The sequence below is a fragment of the Cynocephalus volans genome, chromosome 10 (assembly GCF_027409185.1).
Source record: "Cynocephalus volans isolate mCynVol1 chromosome 10, mCynVol1.pri, whole genome shotgun sequence".
NCBI lineage: Eukaryota > Metazoa > Chordata > Mammalia > Dermoptera > Cynocephalidae > Cynocephalus > Cynocephalus volans.
In genome coordinates, this window is record NC_084469.1 from 112,093,451 (window position 1) to 112,110,320 (window position 16,870).

Here is a 16,870-nt window from a genome sequence, read left to right on the forward strand (position 1 = left end):
GACTGCAACTTCCCTGCACATTGTGTCACAGCAGACTGAGACCTATGACTGACACCAAACATTTGTGCTGCTCCCAAGCAATCAAGACACATGACTTCATCCCAAACCAGGTACATTCAACCCCCTGGATGGGGAAGGCTGTGAGTTTTTCCCACGCCTGCAATTGGCTTGTATGTCAACAAACTCTGCTTTGTCCCTGATCCACCACACATGAGTCTAGAGAATGCATATTTAATGACAGTGACAGTAGCCTTGTTGCAACTGGGCATCCCTCGGGCCAGCCTGGTCCCATGAGGGGCCAACTTCAGGGTCTCTTCTGTAAGGCGCTGGCCATGTAAATCGGTTCCTTGCTGAGTTCTTCCTATGATGCTGTGGACTCACAGAAAGACCCGCACATGATTCTGTTTAAAGAGTTTGTCATCTATAAGGGGCAGGTGGACAATGTTGGGGGAGGAAGTATGGGTGGGAGGTTAAAAAAAAAAAAAAGGGACCCAACCCTTTGTCCAACAAATGCCAGCACACTAACATTTTCTATGGACACAGTGATTTGTAACTGGAATAATGTGATGCTGATTACATAGGAGACTCAGGAATGGCCAATATCCCCATGACAGAATGTGATGTGGTGTTGATAGATGTGCAGATTGAGGGGTGCAGAAAAACGGCATTTGACCTTTACCCCTGTTCAGCCCCACAGAGGAAGGGGAGCAGGACGGGATCTGCTGTTGGCCCAGTCCCACACCAGTCTCTCAAGGACACCACAGTGCTCCCTTCTCACATTGCTCCCTGAGGTTGCTCCCCATTTTCCAGATAGGGAGACTGAGACAGAGGAGACAGTACTTGCCTGAAGCCCCCATGTGGGGCAAGATGGCACCACCCCTTTCCTGATGGCCAGAGGGCCAGGGAGGGGAGACGCTCTCTTTTTTCACCCCTTGAATGGCCGGTGAGCTAAGCTGACCTTCCTGCTGGCTGAGGTATCTCCCCTCAGGCTTCCTGGTCAAAGGTGACAGACATCCACGCAGCCATGTGCCCTGCCCGCTCCCCGTGTGTCAACCATGTGCACAACAGCCAAGCACAGTCCAGGGCAGGAAAAGGGCAGAGGCAAGCAGCACCGCCTCCTGGGGCCAAAGACTGGGAAGCTGCATCCTGAAACGTCCCCTCCTGTGGCCCCTGACCGCAGGATCCATAAAGTGCAAACACCTAGGCCAGTGGTGACTGTAGGTCTCATCTGCCATCCAGGGGCCATTGTCATGAGTGCAGGACCTCCCACACCCCTGCCCCATCATCCTGCCCAGGGCTCCCTCGGGCAAATGACCGCAGCCCCCAAACAAAAGACCCCTGGTCAGTCACCTCAAGCCATTTGGACCCTCCATAGGCCTGTGGCAGCATGACAGAGTCCCTCAGGGGCAAAGAAATGCCACCCAGACCCACTGTAACCAGCGGGCACTGTCCCTGCTTCACAGCTGGAAGCCAAGACATCCTCCTCAGGCTGGACCCCCAGCCACCCAGCTCAGAGCACCAGGATGACAGGGGATGGACCAAGGCAGGAGCAGCTGCAGAAAGCTCCACACCCCTATCTCTCCTGGCTGTACAGAGAGGATGGTAACCCTCCTGGAAGGACTGCCCAAGACAGATTCAGAAGAGACCATGGACAGCCCCAGCCAGGGACAGCCAGAAGCCCCTGAAGAGACAAGCAGCTGGGGTGAGCACATCCGAGCAGAACCCAGACCATCTCTGCAGATAAAGCTGTGCTGGAGCTGGGAGTCTATAGCCAGCCTATCCTGACCAGCTTCTGGGGTGGGCCCCAGGGAGTCCTGTAGTGGCGGAGAGCGGGGGCCACACCATGACCCCTCACAGCAGCAAACCAGGTACAGCCAGGTGTGGCCACCATGAGTCTGGGAAAGCACCTGGGAGATCATCCTCGTGGGCTCACCCCCTCGCCCAGCAGGGGTGGAGGGGTCCAGGGGCAGCACCCTGGTGGTCTCCAGAGTAGAATGAATACCTTGACTTTGGCAATGACCAGCAGGGCAGGCGCCAGATGGGCCAGGCAGCACTCAGTGCTTTCCCCCAGCACCCTAGGCGTCCACATCTGGACCAGTCTCCTGGAAGAGTGACTGCTTCCTCAAGGTGAGCCGGGCACACCTGGGGCACGTGGTCGAGTTGTCGTAGTAACAGTCCCTGGGGGCAGGAAGAAGGTTGGGGCTTTTGCCATGAAATTTACCACCAAACCCTCACAAGCTTCCTAAGTCAGCTCCCACTAACCCCCTCTGCAGATGGGGAAACTAAAGCTCAGAGACATTACCAAAGGGCAGAAGTGGGGTCCACACCCAGGTGTGACTGACCATGAGGCCCATGTATGGTATGTACTTACCTGGTGTGTTGATACGGGCCTCCCTAAGGGATCCTCATGACATCTGTTATACCCAGCCAACTCAGGTCCCAGGCCTCACAGCTGAAGGGCCTGAATGAGCCAGAGAGCCACACCAGGCTCCAAGCTCTTAGTTACTAGACTGTCACCACCAGTTCTTATCACTACTACCATAGTCATGGTTCCCGAACTGCTCATTAAAGAACCCCAGGGCACTACTGCACGGGGCTCCACAGGCTAGTTTAAGATTTTGAAGAGAACATGGCAGTGTGTGAGGTCTGCCAGATGCCACCCACTCCCTGCTAGCTCAAGGGAGTTCACAGTTTCAACATTAGTTTTTGAGACATTGCTTTGCAGAGCTGGTATTTCAACAGTTGCTATGACAAACAGCAAAGACCAGGCAAAAATCAGTGTAGACAGAAATGGGAGTGCTATTGTCCCATCTGACTCCAGGTTTGAGAAGGTGTCCAGAGCCCAGCAGATGCACACATGTCATTAGTAAGTAATTGGTAATTATGCCTATTAAAGAATGATAGTAAGATATCTTTCTTCTAATTTCTGTGTATTATTTTTCCAAACAGCCACAGCAGCCCCCTCCCCAGCCCCTGAACACAGGTGTTCATTTCTAATGAAACTTTGAACTTAGCCACAGACATCAGGGTCTAACTCCATGTCTCAGGATCAACAAAGGGCTTTGAAAATGAGCAGCAAAGACCCAGATGGCTGTCTCTCCCTCTCTCATGGGCAGTAGTGCAGGCTCCCACAGGACCAATACAGCTGAGGCAAAGGCCAGGTCCCCCAGTCAGAGGGCAGGGTGGAGCCTCAGCACCTGGCTGAGAGTGGGGCCGGGCCACACCCACCTGTGGAAGACAGCCGAGCAGTCGCTGCACACGGACGTGTGGCTGTCAAACGGGAACAGCACGTCGCCCTCTCTGCAGAGCTCACACACGAAGCCCTTGGCCTGGCACCGCTGGCAGGAGGGGAACAGTGTGGGGGTCGGGGGGGGCAGATAAGCACCGGCTCTGAAGGGCACTCTGGGGCCAGCAGGGGGCCCAGCAGCTTCTCCTGCCAAGCTCAGCCCTCAGGGCTGGGGGCAAAGAGCTGCCTCTGGAGCAGACCACAGCCACGGTGGGGGTGGGGGCCCACCTCACAGTCCAGCTTGATGTGCTTGGCGAAGAGCGTGTGGGTCTCAGTGAGCGAACAGCCGAGGCGGCCCATGTGCACGTCCAGGAGATCCTGGATGGAGTACATCTCGTCGTTCTCCACGAAATGCTGCCGGTCCTGGAGCTGCCAAGTCCCAGCAGCTATGACCCCAAGCACTGGAAGGGGCCCTTTCCTGCTGCCCACCTATGGCCACTTGCAGAAACTTCAGATGGGTTCTGTGTCTGGGCCCCAAGAGCAGAATCCACCAGCCCAGGGAAGCCAGTGGGGACGGTGGGGCCAGGGCCATTTCCTGATCTGTGTGCTCCACTTCTCTCCTCTCCCCTGTACTGACTGCCCCTGCTGGCAACCCTCCCGCCTGGTCCTGACCTCCCTGTTTAACCTGCACCCCCAACATACTACAGTCGTCCCTCAGTACCCATGGGGGATTGGTTCCAGGACCTTCCCCCGGTATCAAAAATCCAAGGATGCTCAAGAGGCTGATATGAAATGTCACAGCATCTGCAGCATCTGCATGTAACCTATGTACACTCTAAGTCATCCCCACGTCACCTGTAATACCTAACACAACGTTAATTGCCGTGTCAATCATTGTTATACTATATCATTTAGAGAATAATGACAAGAATAAAAGTCTGCATGTTTAGTACAGACGCAATTTTTTTTCCCAAATATTTTTGATTCCCAATTGGCTGAATCCCTGGATGTAGACCCCACAGACGTGGAGGACTGCCTACTCCTCCTGCCTTGCCTACCTGAAAGGTGCTCTCTAAGGGCCTGTTTTGTTCACTGCTCCTGAGAATCTAGAACAGTGTCTGTGAACATTTGTTGAACAACTAAATAGGTGAGCCTTGAAAACTGTGCTTCATGGTCAACCTGCCTGAGGAGGGCTGGGCTGACCCTGCCCCGTGGAGATTCACATAAAGGCTAAACTTGCTTATCTCAGAATTTCCCAAACTGATATAATCAGAGAACACTTCTATGGGTACAATACCAGTTTGCTTATTGTAGATCTAGTGTTCCTTGGGACAGAGTTCGGGAGACCCTCTGCTAAAGGCACAACATACACCAGCTATAAAGTTATCTGGAAAGGACCTGAGCTCTGTTTCCCGGCTGGGGCCATTCCCCCTGTTGGTCTGACCTGCAGCAGCAGACGTGCCTCCATGGCTTCCCTGCAGGTGATGAAGTACGGCTTCATGCGAAGGATGTCCTGGCGCAGCTTCTGTGGACAGGGAAGCAGGTGGGCTTCCTCAGCCAGGACACAGGCTGGCACCGTGGCCACACCTGCGTGGCTGATGGGGCTGGCCCTGTGCTGGCTTTGTAGGGAGTTGCGCTTACAGGATGATCTGACCTTATACTCTGGGGGACAGGAGGGTCAGTGAGGGATGGACAAGGTGCCCTCATGTTCCCCAGGATAGTCCCAGACTTGACTGCTCCAGCCTAGCTCAAGTTCAAAGCAAAGCTGTGAGCTCGACAGGACCTTGACATTCACTTTTCCTCAGCCCTACAGGCCCAGAACACCACGTGTCCAGGAGCCAGCAGCCTCAGGGCCAGCTTGGGGCTGCATTAGACACACTGAGACAAACTTCCAGTCAAATCTCAGATCCCTCCTCAGCCCATCTGCCTCAGTCTCCTCCCCTATAAAATGGAATCTAACCCCCTCTCACCACTTCACCTGAGACACCACCTCCTGCCTGAACTGAAGCCCCATCTGCCCTCCCCCACCTCCTGCCTCACTGCTGCCTAAGAGAGGGGCCACCAGCCACAGACAGCCACTGAGCACTTGAGAGTGCTGGTCTGGACTGAGACTGCTGTGATTCAAAGACATGGCCCGAAAAAGAATGTAAAATATCTCAATAGTTTTGCATATTAATTGCATGTTGAAATAATCTTTTGACTATATTGGATTAAATAAAGAATATTATTACAGTTAACTTCATCTTTTAATGTGGCTACTAAAATATTTTAAATTGCCTTGGCACCAGATTGCTACTGTACATGGCTCTAGCCTCTTCAATCCAAAGGACAGCCAAGGGGCCCTGCTAAACCTAAGCAAGTGGCATCTCTCCTCTGCTCAGAACCTCCCATGGCCCCCACAGCAGCCAGAGGAGAAAAGGGTCCCTGGCCCTGCCATAGGATCCATCTGATGCAGCGCTCCCACCCCTGCCTCACCCGGATCTCCACCAGCTCCTCCACATAGTTGAACAGCAGAGGATTGATCTCTCGGAGCCTGAGCACTGGCCGTGACACCATCAGCGCCAGGTAGCGCATGCTGCTGCGAGACACCTGCGGGACACGGCTGAGTGGCGCCTATAGCACTACACCTGGAGGTGTCATGCCCCCAAACTCAGGCCTGCACAGCCAGCCCCCACCCACCCAGGGACATGCACACCCACCCTGCCCCACCCCAGGACACCCCACAACACCCTTCCACGCCCCACCTTGCGAGGCTCAAAGTCCCAGTTGTGCACAACACGTGCAGGGATGACAGCCAGGTCATTCCAGTGACAGTGGCTACAGTAGTACTGGCCGGTGTAGTCACACTGCCGGGCCTCGCTGGGCACGCCCCCTGCAGGGGACAGGGTCCTCACAAGGTCAGGGTAGCTGTCAGGGTCCCCACCTCACCCCCTGCCCCCCAACAGCTTCCAGGCCATGCCGTCAGTCCTCCCGGGTGAGAGCCGGCTGTGCCAGGGCTTGCACCCTGCAAACCCGATATATCCGCTTCTCAGCCAGGAGACCTCAGGAGCTGGCCTCACACCCTCAGTTTTCTCATCAATAAAATGGGACAATAACAGGATCCTGCCATAGGAATGCTGAAGGGACCCCATGAATTAAGATGAGTGAGTCTAGAAAGAAGGCCTGCTACAGCACAGGCATGATGATTGTTTGGTTTTCCCTAGTCCCCGTCTACACGAGCTCTCTGTGACCAAGGGCCATACACGGAGGCTGTCAGGTGCCGGCCCCTCAGGTAGTCCTGGGTGGCCTGGGCAAGTCATGAAACAGCTGGAACTTCAGTCTGCTTGAGTGGGAAATGAAAAAATGTCAGTCACAGCCCCTGGCCACACCCAAGGACAAGAAGCAAGGACTGCCCCGTCCATGGGTCCTCAGTAGCTCTCAGGCTCCTGTGTGCCCCCTCCCTGCCCAGAGCAGCCCCCTCACCCTGTCCTCTCCCCGCCACCACTCACGCAGTGAGATGGGCACCCGGCACTCAGCACAGCGGTAATCCTGGCTGTCCAGCCCTGTCTCAGGGCAGATGTTCAGCTCATACTCAGCTTGGTGGCTGACTTTGGAGCTCACACAGGGCTTGGAGACGAGGTTCAAGCACTTGCTGTGGCAGCGGTAGTAACACCCTGGGGTGGAGGAACCAACCACCTGCCTCTTAGGAGCTGGGGAGCATCCTCCTGCAGCCCAGGCTGCCCTCAGCCAGACTGCTCCCCTCCCTCACAGGCTCCACTCCCACGCTCAGATTCATCCAAGACCTCCTGGCATACCTACAGGTCTTACGCCCTCAAAGATCCTCTTGTCCCCATCCTGAGCCTTGCCCCAAAGGTGATCCAGACCCTTCCCCCTCAGCCCCAGGGTTGCACCTCCATGGCTGTTCTCACCCATCAAACCCAAGCTGTCCAAATAGAAGCCCCACTCTTCGGGACCAGGCCCACACCCCACTCCACCCCGGGGCTTTTCCCATCTCAGATTTCAGCAACTCCACCCTACACTGCTGAGACTAAAAGTCATGAGTCATCTTGATTCTTATCTCACACCCCCTTTCCAAACCTTCAGCTACTTCATGTAGCACCGAACTCAGCCACTTCACACTCCCACTGCCCCGCATGATTAGAAAGCCACAGTGAAAACTCATCTCCCCTCACCTCTGCCCTCCTCCTCCAGTCCAAGCTCAACTCAGCAGCCGGAGTGATCCTGCTGCACTTAAAAAAACGCCCCCAGCCACCTCTGAGCCCACCTCTACCCCACCTTCCACAGACACAGTGCTCTCTGCTCCTGCTCGAAGACACTAGACACACATCCACCACGGGGCCTGCGCACGCATGGCTCCCCCCACAGGAACATTCCTAGATACACTCCTGGCTTGTTCCCTGACCTCCAAGTTTTTGCTCAAATGCCATGTGATGCCTTTTCGCTGCACTCTGAAGCCATGCCTGCTCCATCCCACACATGCCATCCCTTCCCTCTTTCTTCACTGTACTATGACTGTGTGACATATCATGTCACTTCCTGGTTTGACTTCTCATCCAGAACAGCACCGCCCATGGAATTTCCTGCAATGATGGAGATGTCCTCTCTCTACTGTCCAGTGTGGCAGCCACCAGCCTCATGTGGCTATTAAGCACTTGCAATATAGACAGTACAACTGAGGAACTACCTATTTAATTAATTAAAATTTGAACAGCCACCTAAGACTAGTGGCCACCACAGTGGACAATTCGGATCTTGGATGTGAGCCCAACAGAGGCAGGGATTTTGGTCTCTTTCATTCTGTGTATGTCCAGCACACCCTGGGGTTCAGTAAACTGAGTACACTGTAGATAATTCACTTGAAGGTGACCCAGGCATGGGAGCAGAGCTTTGGGCTTGTCTGCCCTGCCCTGGGGACCCAGACCACTCTTTCAGGGGAGTGGGTCTAGGTCTCGGCCCACCTGTGCAGGTGTACCAGGTCTGGATGAGCCCCCAGATGATGGTGTTGCACTTGTCACAGGTTTGCTTGACACTCTTGCTCTTCTCCTTGTAGAAGCGATGCTCTAGGAGGACACGGACGTTGGGCTCATCTTCATTGGGGTCCTGCAGAGGAAAGGTCAGGGAGGGGTCACGGGTAAGGGATCACAGGTGAGGGGTCATGGGTGAGCTGGCTGCAGCTCCTTCTTCATACAAGCCCCTCAAATTATTTCTTCCAGGCACCATTTGTAGTAGAAATTTTGTGTTTCTGGCCAGTGCCACGCTCCTTCTTTGCTTCAGCACTAGAACAAAGATCAGTCAGGCACAGACCTCCAGGATTATGCACTCCCAGCCTTGCAGCTACGTCCTTGCTGGAATTGCACTGGGGCTGAGGACACGTGAGCAGCAGGGAGGCAGCCTCTCCCCCCGCCCTCTCTTCTGCTGTTTGGTGCAGATGCGGGAGGTGTGGTGTGGGCTGTTTTGCACCCCCCAGGGACTGGCAGAGTAACAATCCCTACACCATTAGCTGCCACATGGGCCCTAAACCACCCACAGGATTTTTACATGAGGAAAATTACACACCTCTCTCCTCTGTTACCACAGCCTTGCCCACTTCCTTGTGATATTCCACTGTCTAAATTCCCAGGGACGCAGTGTACAGGGCACACAGTGGCAGCCAAGCCAAAGAATGCCCAGACTCGAGGACTGCATCAGGGACCCTGGGGTTTCTGGCTTCTGGGATCCATTACCTCCTCCTGTTGTCACCTTCAAGAGACCACCCCTTCTACTCTAGGTCATGTGGTTCAAGGTGGGACTTACCCCCAGGGTGGGCACATGTTCCAGAAGTGGCCAATCACTGTGATTGCTTCCGGGTGGGCACTCCACCCAGAACTGGCCAATCAGCCACCGTGATTGGGTCAGGGGCAGGCCCAAGACTGGCCAATGAAAATCAGGCCTGAAGCTCCTGCTGGCCACTGAGACAGGGCAGCACTCCTGTGCCAGGACTGGGCAGCTAGCCAGAGAGGGGCTGGGGCTGTCTCTGCCACCACAAGAGGAAAGCCCACCTGAGAGTGGATCAAACAGAAAGTAGAGTAGAAGGATGGCAAGACTCCTGACGCTGTTGGAGGATTTTTCATTCACCACGCAGATGCTTTTTTCTCTTTGATTTAATCTACTTAAGGTTGGGTTTCTGTCCCTTGCAACCAAGAGGGTCTAGACTAACGGAGAAACAGCCTGCAAGGGGGTGAGGACTCCACCTTTCACACTGCCTTTCTGGGTACCTTTCTACCTCAGCCCCTCAGAGCCGAGAGGGAGCCCCCCCACGTGGGAGGGAGCCAGCACCCACCTTCAGCTCCTGGAGCTTCAGCCGGAGGTGGATGAGCCTCACCACGGCATCTTTCTGCTTCTCCGACTGCTCAGGCAGCTCCAGAATCACCTGTTTGCATTCCTCGATTGCCTGCTGCAGCTGCTGGATGTCGGAGGCCAGGAACAGACCCTGTCCAGGTTGGGGTCAAAGCTAGGCCCATCCTCATAGAGTCAGAGCCAGAGCAGAGCTCAACACCCCCTCCCCCAGATGAGGAAACTGAAGGCCAGAGGGGGCCGGAGATTTGCTCAAGCCCCAGGAGAGTCAGCAGCATGGTTAAGATCCACCCTGCACCACTTGCCCCCTTGGCTGGACCTGTCTACTCACAGGCCTCTGAAGAAACAATTCAGGGCGCTTTTCAAAGACAACTTCCTTCTTTTAGAAATTCGATTGCTTTTTTCATGATGCCATTTCACTTATTTCTAAACAGCTTCCTCTTAGAGGAAAGTTGGGGAAATGACATTCGCCATCATGGAGAGGAAGTGGCCTCCAGTTTTTGTTATTTTAGGTTTTTTGTGTTTTTTGGTGGCTGGCCAGTACGGTGATCAAACCCTGGACCTTGGTGTTATCAGTACCACACTCTAACCAACTAAGCTAACCAACCAGCCTGGCCTCTGGTTTAATTGCCAAGCCCAGGCAGATGCCAGCAAGGTAGCCTGGAGGTGCCCACCCACCCCAGCCCGGTCCTTCTAGCTGCTCTTACCACATAGCAAACCAGGGCAGCCAAGACCAGACTCAGAACACGGTTGCCACCAAGGACTTAGAGCTTGGGAGCTCGGCTGACCCTGCCCTCCGGAGCTATCCTCCTCCTCCAGGATGCTGAGCTCAGAGGCCCAGGCAAAGAGGAGGTGGTACCCCCAATCCCCCTTGGCTCTCAGTCTGTGGCCCAAAGGAAGTGCTCAAAACTGTTACAATAAAAATACAAAACACATATACGAAATGTATATCTGTGTGGGAAAGCTTAAAGGCCACATACAAAGTAAAAAATGAATTAGAATTGAGGGGCTCTGTCCAGCAATGAACACCACACCGCTGCAGGAAGCACCCTGGGTCCGTAGCCAGAGCAGTGGGGGGTTGAGGGCCTTGGCTACATCCCCCCGCCCTGACACCCGCAACCAGCCCAGTGACAACCACCAAGCCGCAGCAAGAAGGGCCCCAGGTTCCCAAGCTGGGGTCGTGGGGGGCGAAGGCTTCTGCCACACACCCCTGACATCTGCACCCAGCCGGGCAAGGACCAAGCACTGCTGGAAGCCCCCTGTCTCCCCTGTGGGAATGTGGGGGGTGTCACAGGACTGAGTCCCACCCCTCCTCCTTCCTCCTTCTTCCATCCCATTTCCTCCTCCTTTCTCTTCTCCCACTCCCTCCACATCATAGAATGTAAAAAATAATATTAATAAGGCATAATTTGGTAAAATCTAAAAAAAAAAAAAAAAAAAAAAAGAATTGGGAGACTCCAGCCCAATCTTTTGCCAGTTACATTGTAATGTTACTACCACGCTTCTCTCAGATAAAAGTTGGAGATGGTTGGTTTTCAACTTTTTTTCTTTTTTTTTTAGTCATTAGGTCTCTTTTACTTTTTTTCTTCAAAACAAGGCTTCTGTAAAACAAACCACAGGGCAGACGAGCATGGCGCTGTGGTGCAGTGACTGGTGGGAGAAGGGCCGGGGGCTTCCCTCTTTCCCTCCCTGTTCCCACCCTGCAGTATGTCCCAGGACTCCAAGGACCTCAGGTGGAACCAACTCACATCTGCTTCACATGAGCCTGGAGCTCAGCGGGGAGGAGCAGCCCCAGGCTCCCAAACCCCAAGCCGGGCTGTCTCCACCTGCCGCCAGACAGGCGTGGAGGGTGGGCATTGGGGGTATCATGTGGGCCTCAGATTTGAGGCCCAGGAGTCCTGGCTGAGGAGGGGGCAGCTGAGGCTGACAATGGTGGCTCGCAGGGAGGAAGACTGCACCCCCAGCCCACAGGACCACGTCTGAAAGGATGTGACACCTGGGAGGGGGTGAGGAGAAAACTACTGGCCCCTCATACCCTGGGGGTTCACACAGTCACCCGACTCCAGACCTTACCACAGGGCGGGAGAAGTGGTCCTCAGACAGGCCAAGATCCATCACACGCTCGGTGCAGTGGAACTCCAGCTCCCCAGGGCACAACTCAGGCAGGGCCTCTGTGGGGAGAGGGGGACAGGTGTTGGGGTGGCAGAGAGAAAGGCCAGCCTGCTGTCTTCTGCCCCCCACCCCCAGGGAGGAGGCTGGGGTGGCCAGGGGTGGGAAGGGAACTCAGGGAGCCCACAGGAAGGAGGCGCTGGGTGCACTGGGCGCTGCTCGGTTCTGCACATCTGTCTGGTTTGCATTTACAAAGGAACCTGTCTCCTTGCGCAGACAGGAAAGAGCCACTCAAAAAGGTGAAGTGGGGTGACACTCCTACAGAAACAGCCCAATTTCTTTTTTTCTCTTTTTTAAAAGATGACCGGTAAGGGGATCTTAACTCTTGACTTGGTGTTGTCAGCACCACGTTCTCCCAAGTGAGCCAGGCGCCGGCCCTAGAAATATCCCAATTTCTAAGGCAGACACCTTGCATATAAACATGGATTGAAGAACAGTCACTGAATGGCTACACAGCAAAATTTATGAAGCCCTGTGTGGACCCCAGACCATCTCTGCAACCACCCTGGCCCTGAGCATTCATGCCCTCCTGACCCCCAGAGGAGTCAGGACACTCCATCTGCTAACCTCTCTCCCACCCAGTGTGTGCTGGGCTCTGGGAAGCCACAGTGACAAGTCAGGCACGAAGCCCTGCCCTCGGGAGTGTTCGTTCTAGCAGGGGAGACAGCAGTAAACTGCAGAGCAGGTGGAAAGTGGTTTGCACTGCCAGGGAAAAGGGCAGATCCAGAGCGGTGCACGGGAGGGGAGCAGGAAGGAAGGAGGGCTCGGACTGCCCACACAGCTTGCGCCCCCACTGGCACCCACCTTCAGAAGTGACACGCGGGGCCTCCTCACCGGGCTCTTGCTCATGCTGCCTCGGCGCAAGCTGCTTGTTGAAGGGGTTGAGGTGGGCCTGCCGGAACCGGGCCAGCTTCTCATCATATTCCATAGCATTCCACCTGTGGGGCCGGGATGAGTGCCCAGTCCCGGGCTCGCCACATCCCCCCTGGGGTTTGGGGGCAAGGCCAGGGGGTCTGGTGGGGCACCTCCACCCCACAGTCTCGATCCTCATCCCCTCCCCAAACCACCTCAGCTGCCCTGCCCAGGTCCCCCTGACATGTCTCCTCAGGAAGAGCCCCACAGCATGATGCCTGTCCCACGCACATCATGTGGGTTCATGACCTATCCAAGGGGGCCCAGCCAGATGTTCTGGAACCCAGGTCCCCTGCCTCCCAGCACAGGGTGCTTTGGCCCCAGATGCCTCACTCAGCTCCAGTCCAGCCGTGCCCTTGTTGTCAGCCTGTGCCCAAGAGACATGCCTCCCAAAACTGGGTTTCTCCTTCCTGGCCCCCTTCCTGAGGTGCTTTTTTCCCAAACCACCCCAAACCCATAGCCTGATCAGAATGCTCAGTATTGGATGCTCTGGAGCCAATACCAGGGCCTATCCCTGCTCTGCCACCTGTGGGATGACCTCGGGCAGGGCCCACTTTCTCCAAGCCCCAGGAGTGGGGGTTCTTGGGGGTCTTAACTGCCAGCTCCTGGAGAAGCCCCCATAAATGCATCTAGGCTCTAGGCCACACTGGCCCCTCTTTGGGCCTGGGTTCCAATCCTTCTGATGGGCAACATGACCGGGGTCAGTCCCGTAGCTCCATGCCTTGGGATCCCAGGAGTCAGGTAGGAAGTGCCTAGCTCACCACCCACCCGGCAGAAGTCGAGGATCAGTAACTGCAGAACACACAGGGCTGATGGTTCCTGGCTGTGGTTGGGAAGGCAGTTTGCATCTGGCTCCTCCACGTAACTAGCCAGGCCATGTTCCTGAGCCTCTCTCTGCCTCCATTTCCTCATGTGTTAATTGAGAAGGTGAAAAGAGTTCGTAGATACTGAGCACAAAGCAGGCTCTTGGTAGGGTTTGCTATTGTTATAAGAAGTCAGAAGGACTTTGTTTTTAAGCCGTGAAGAGTATGGGTATTGGTTATGCTTTCTCTATACCTGTTATAGTCTGAAATAATTCATAACTATAAAAGACAATCCTCCAAATCCTGCCATGCCCCCTTCCCCAAAAGAAAGAGAAGAGAACTGAGCCTGCCCAGGGTCATGCAGTGTGGCCATGGGGAGCTGGAGTTTGAACCAATTACCTCACAGCAGCTGCATAAGGAGGCCCCACCCCAGCCCCACACTGGTCACCTCCACCTGGGCCAGGGACTCCACACCACCTGAAGGACCTCCTTGTCCTGCCCTTGTGGTGGGCAGTGTGGGTTGGGTGGCTGGAGCTACAGTCTGGCAGGACCTAGCATGTGCTGATGGGCTGCCACTGGGTCAGAACAGGGAGACACGGGGGCGACACAGGTGCCATGGGCCCAAGTCCCACCTCTTTCACTTATTACCTGAGTGACTTTGGTGAGTCACACAGGGTGGTAGAGTCTGAGGTGGCCACCTGATGCCCAATGCCTCCCCAGAGTGTCCTAGGGAACACCCAGAGTGCAGGAGAGATCGAGCTGTTCCAAAATTCACTCACCCTTCTTCCCAAGTGGGGAACCCTCACCTTGTGTCTGTCACATGATTTCCTAGCCTCCCCTGAATGAGACATGGTAATGTGACCATGTTCTGACCAATGGGACATGAACACAAAGATTATAGAAGATTCTGGAAATTGTTTTTAAAGGAAGGGGCTGCCCCTGTTCGGCTCTTCCTGTCTCCTGCTATCTGGGTGCAGGTGTAACAGGTGCAGCTGAAGCAGCCACCTTGGGCTGTGACACAGAAGCCAGGAATGAGGATGGTAGAGTGACAAGATTGCAGGGGAGTCCACCTGAGCCCTGAGCTGCTCACTGCTAAGCTTCATTCAAGTGAGACAGAAATAGATTTCTATTATACCACAGTTATCCGGAGGGAGGTTTCTCTCTCCTGCAGCCAAAACAGATCCTGACTGATCACCCCAATAGCCTTGTGGTGATCAGACAGACAGGCCCGATTTGAAGCCCAGTTCTGCCAGCTCCAACCTGTGTGACCTTGGGTGAATGCCTAAACCCTTCTCTGCTTCCAATGTCTCATGTCTCAATTGGGGATTATAATAGTAACATACAGGGTTACTGTAAAGATTGGTTAATTAGTTAATACAAAGTTCTGAGGACACTGACCAGCACATAATCAGCACCCAATAAATGTCAGCTACAACTTATTATAATCATTGTTACTGTTGTTTTAAAGAATCGAGACAGCTGATTTAAGCTCTGGCTTTCACAGTGATGAGCTTTGGGACCCCATTTTCTTGCCTATAATCGGAGAGAACACCTAATTCTGGGGTGGACAGAAGCAAAAGCACTTTTGTGTGTTAGTGAAGCCGGTAGCCCAGCACTGCTGCTGAGCCCATCACTGGTCATCACATGGTGACCAGTCCAGCCAGAAGGGGCTGGGGGGGGCAGGGCCACTCCCAGGGGCTCTCCCTGGAAACCTGCCGGTGTTTTAAAATATGGCCAGAGGATCTCAAAGGCAGGCGCCCTGGCAGGAGCACCTACCCTCTTCCCAGCAGCTCTCCTCTGGACTGTGGAAAAAAGCATCTTTTATTCACCTCCTGAGCAGCAGTACGAGACCCAGGCCTGGCACAGAGACAGTGGACGAATGAACGAATGAAGATTTTTGATCTCTCAGCCTTAGTTTCTCTTTGCCAAGTTGGAGATCACACGTATATCCCTGCCCTCAGCAGACAGATGATGTCCCAGCTCACAGACCCGGAGGATGGGATCCCCCAGCACCAGCTCCCCACCCCCACGGTTCACCCCACAGAACCCGACCCCCAGAATTTGGGCTTGGCCTTGAAAGGAAGGAGACTGAGAGGAAGAAAACTCACTATTCCACCCTTTGCCCTTCTCTAGAGACCACCCCTCCCCTGGCGGAGAGGACTCCACAACTTAGCAATTAAAGGAAACCTCAGAACAAAGTCCAAGGGGCTCCGAGAGGCTGAGGGACACTGGGCTGAAGCTCAGGATGCTCTGAGCCAGCCTCCATGTCCTGCCCAGGTACAGCCACCAAGAAGTGGAGTTATCACTGCAGCTGCCACCCAGACGCCCTGACAATTCACGCTGGTGTCTTTGGTGTGTGGGGGCGGGTATTATCCACTCATGCCTGGAAGAGGCCTCCCAGGACCCTGGGGTGTGCAGGGATAGGGTTACCATTCCTTTAAGAACTGTTTGCCACTGAAGCCTGGCAGTGTGGCCACCGCCTGCTGCAGAGACAAGCCACCCCAGGAGGCCCCACCTTCACCCACAACAACACAAAATCCCTCTGGAGACCCTCGTGTCCCAGGTTCCTCCTAGGAGCAGGTCTCTCCCCCCATGCGCACCCATTTCATAGGTGGAGAAATTGAGGCCCAGCAGCCCAGCATCCCCGGAGCTCCCCAGGGCCTCACGGGCGCCACAGAGGCAGCCTGTGTTGATCGCAGGAAGCAGTGACAGTGTCACCTGGGCCGGGGGGGGGGGGGGGGGTGATTCTCCATCTTGACCCTGCCCCCATGGGGCTGGGGGCCAGCTGAGGTCACGACCGCCCGCTCTGACCCGGAGAGGACCGGAACGCGGAATCTCGGGCAGGGCCTGCGCCCTCGGTGTCCGCATCGGGAAATGGGGGACCCGGAGCCCCTGGGCCCGGCGGGCCGTGTGGACCCCCGACAGCCGATCGCCCCCCGCTCCTGTCCCCTCCAGCCCCCACCGCGGCCAGCCGAGGCCCCCCCTCCGCCGCTCACCTGATGGCCGCGCCCTGCTACATTGTAACCCGCCCCGCCGCCGTCGCTACTTTGTGTCCCGCCCGGCCGCCCGCTGCTGCCGCCTCTGGCCCGGAGGCTCATGACGCGCCGGGTCCCGGAGTCTGCGCGCCGGGCCTCCTCCGGGAGATGAGCGACCTCAAGGTGGCACGGCCGTGGGGGCTGCATTCCCTATATTTCCTTTAATCACAAAAGCCCTGGTTTAAATTCAAGCCACAACACTTTTTTAAAAATTGTGACATTTAATTTTTTTATAAAAAGGAAAAGGGAGAAGCACCGTGCGGGCAGCAGCGGCTTGTGCTGGGTCCCTCGGCAGGACCCTGTGTGGTCTTCACAGCTGATAAGGGAGCAAAATGCTGTCACTCTACCCCACTTTACAGAAGAGGAAACTGAGGCACAGCGAGGTTATGGGG

General features: G+C 55.2%; 1 protein-coding gene across 2 annotated transcripts; it reads right to left on the minus strand.

Moving 5' to 3' along the window:
- Positions 1-217: 217 nt before the first annotated feature.
- On the minus strand, positions 218-16,492 carry DEF8 (differentially expressed in FDCP 8 homolog). Of its 2 annotated transcripts, none has more exons than XM_063109515.1 (13): positions 16,440-16,492; positions 15,220-15,300; positions 12,533-12,713; positions 11,633-11,730; positions 9,546-9,695; positions 8,185-8,326; positions 6,715-6,879; positions 5,971-6,098; positions 5,702-5,815; positions 4,671-4,751; positions 3,515-3,604; positions 3,229-3,338; positions 218-2,178 (listed from the first exon to the last, which is right to left on the minus strand). In XM_063109515.1, exons 2-13 carry the CDS (start codon positions 15,259-15,261, stop codon positions 2,076-2,078), a joined length of 1,404 nt encoding a protein of 467 aa, XP_062965585.1. In that variant the 5' UTR covers positions 15,262-15,300; positions 16,440-16,492; the 3' UTR covers positions 218-2,075. The 2 variants fall into 2 exon arrangements, with proteins under 2 accessions (XP_062965585.1, XP_062965584.1); XM_063109514.1 differs by having other exon boundaries at positions 3,515-3,655.
- Between the last annotated feature and the right edge of the window lie 378 nt (positions 16,493-16,870).

Bases quoted from the DNA above. Each gene is read 5' to 3' on its own strand.
- DEF8 (XM_063109514.1), bottom strand. From the start codon at position 15,261: ATGCTTTTTTCCACAGTCCAGAGGAGAGCTGCTGGGAAGAGG. The intron at 5,816-5,970 runs GTGGGGCGTGGA...CGTGTCCCGCAG, and splicing joins GGGACTTTGAGCCTCGCAAG to GTGTCTCGCAGCAGCATGCG. The intron at 2,179-3,228 runs GTGGGTGTGGCC...TCCTGCCCCCAG, and splicing joins TGCTCGGCTGTCTTCCACAG to GGACTGTTACTACGACAACT.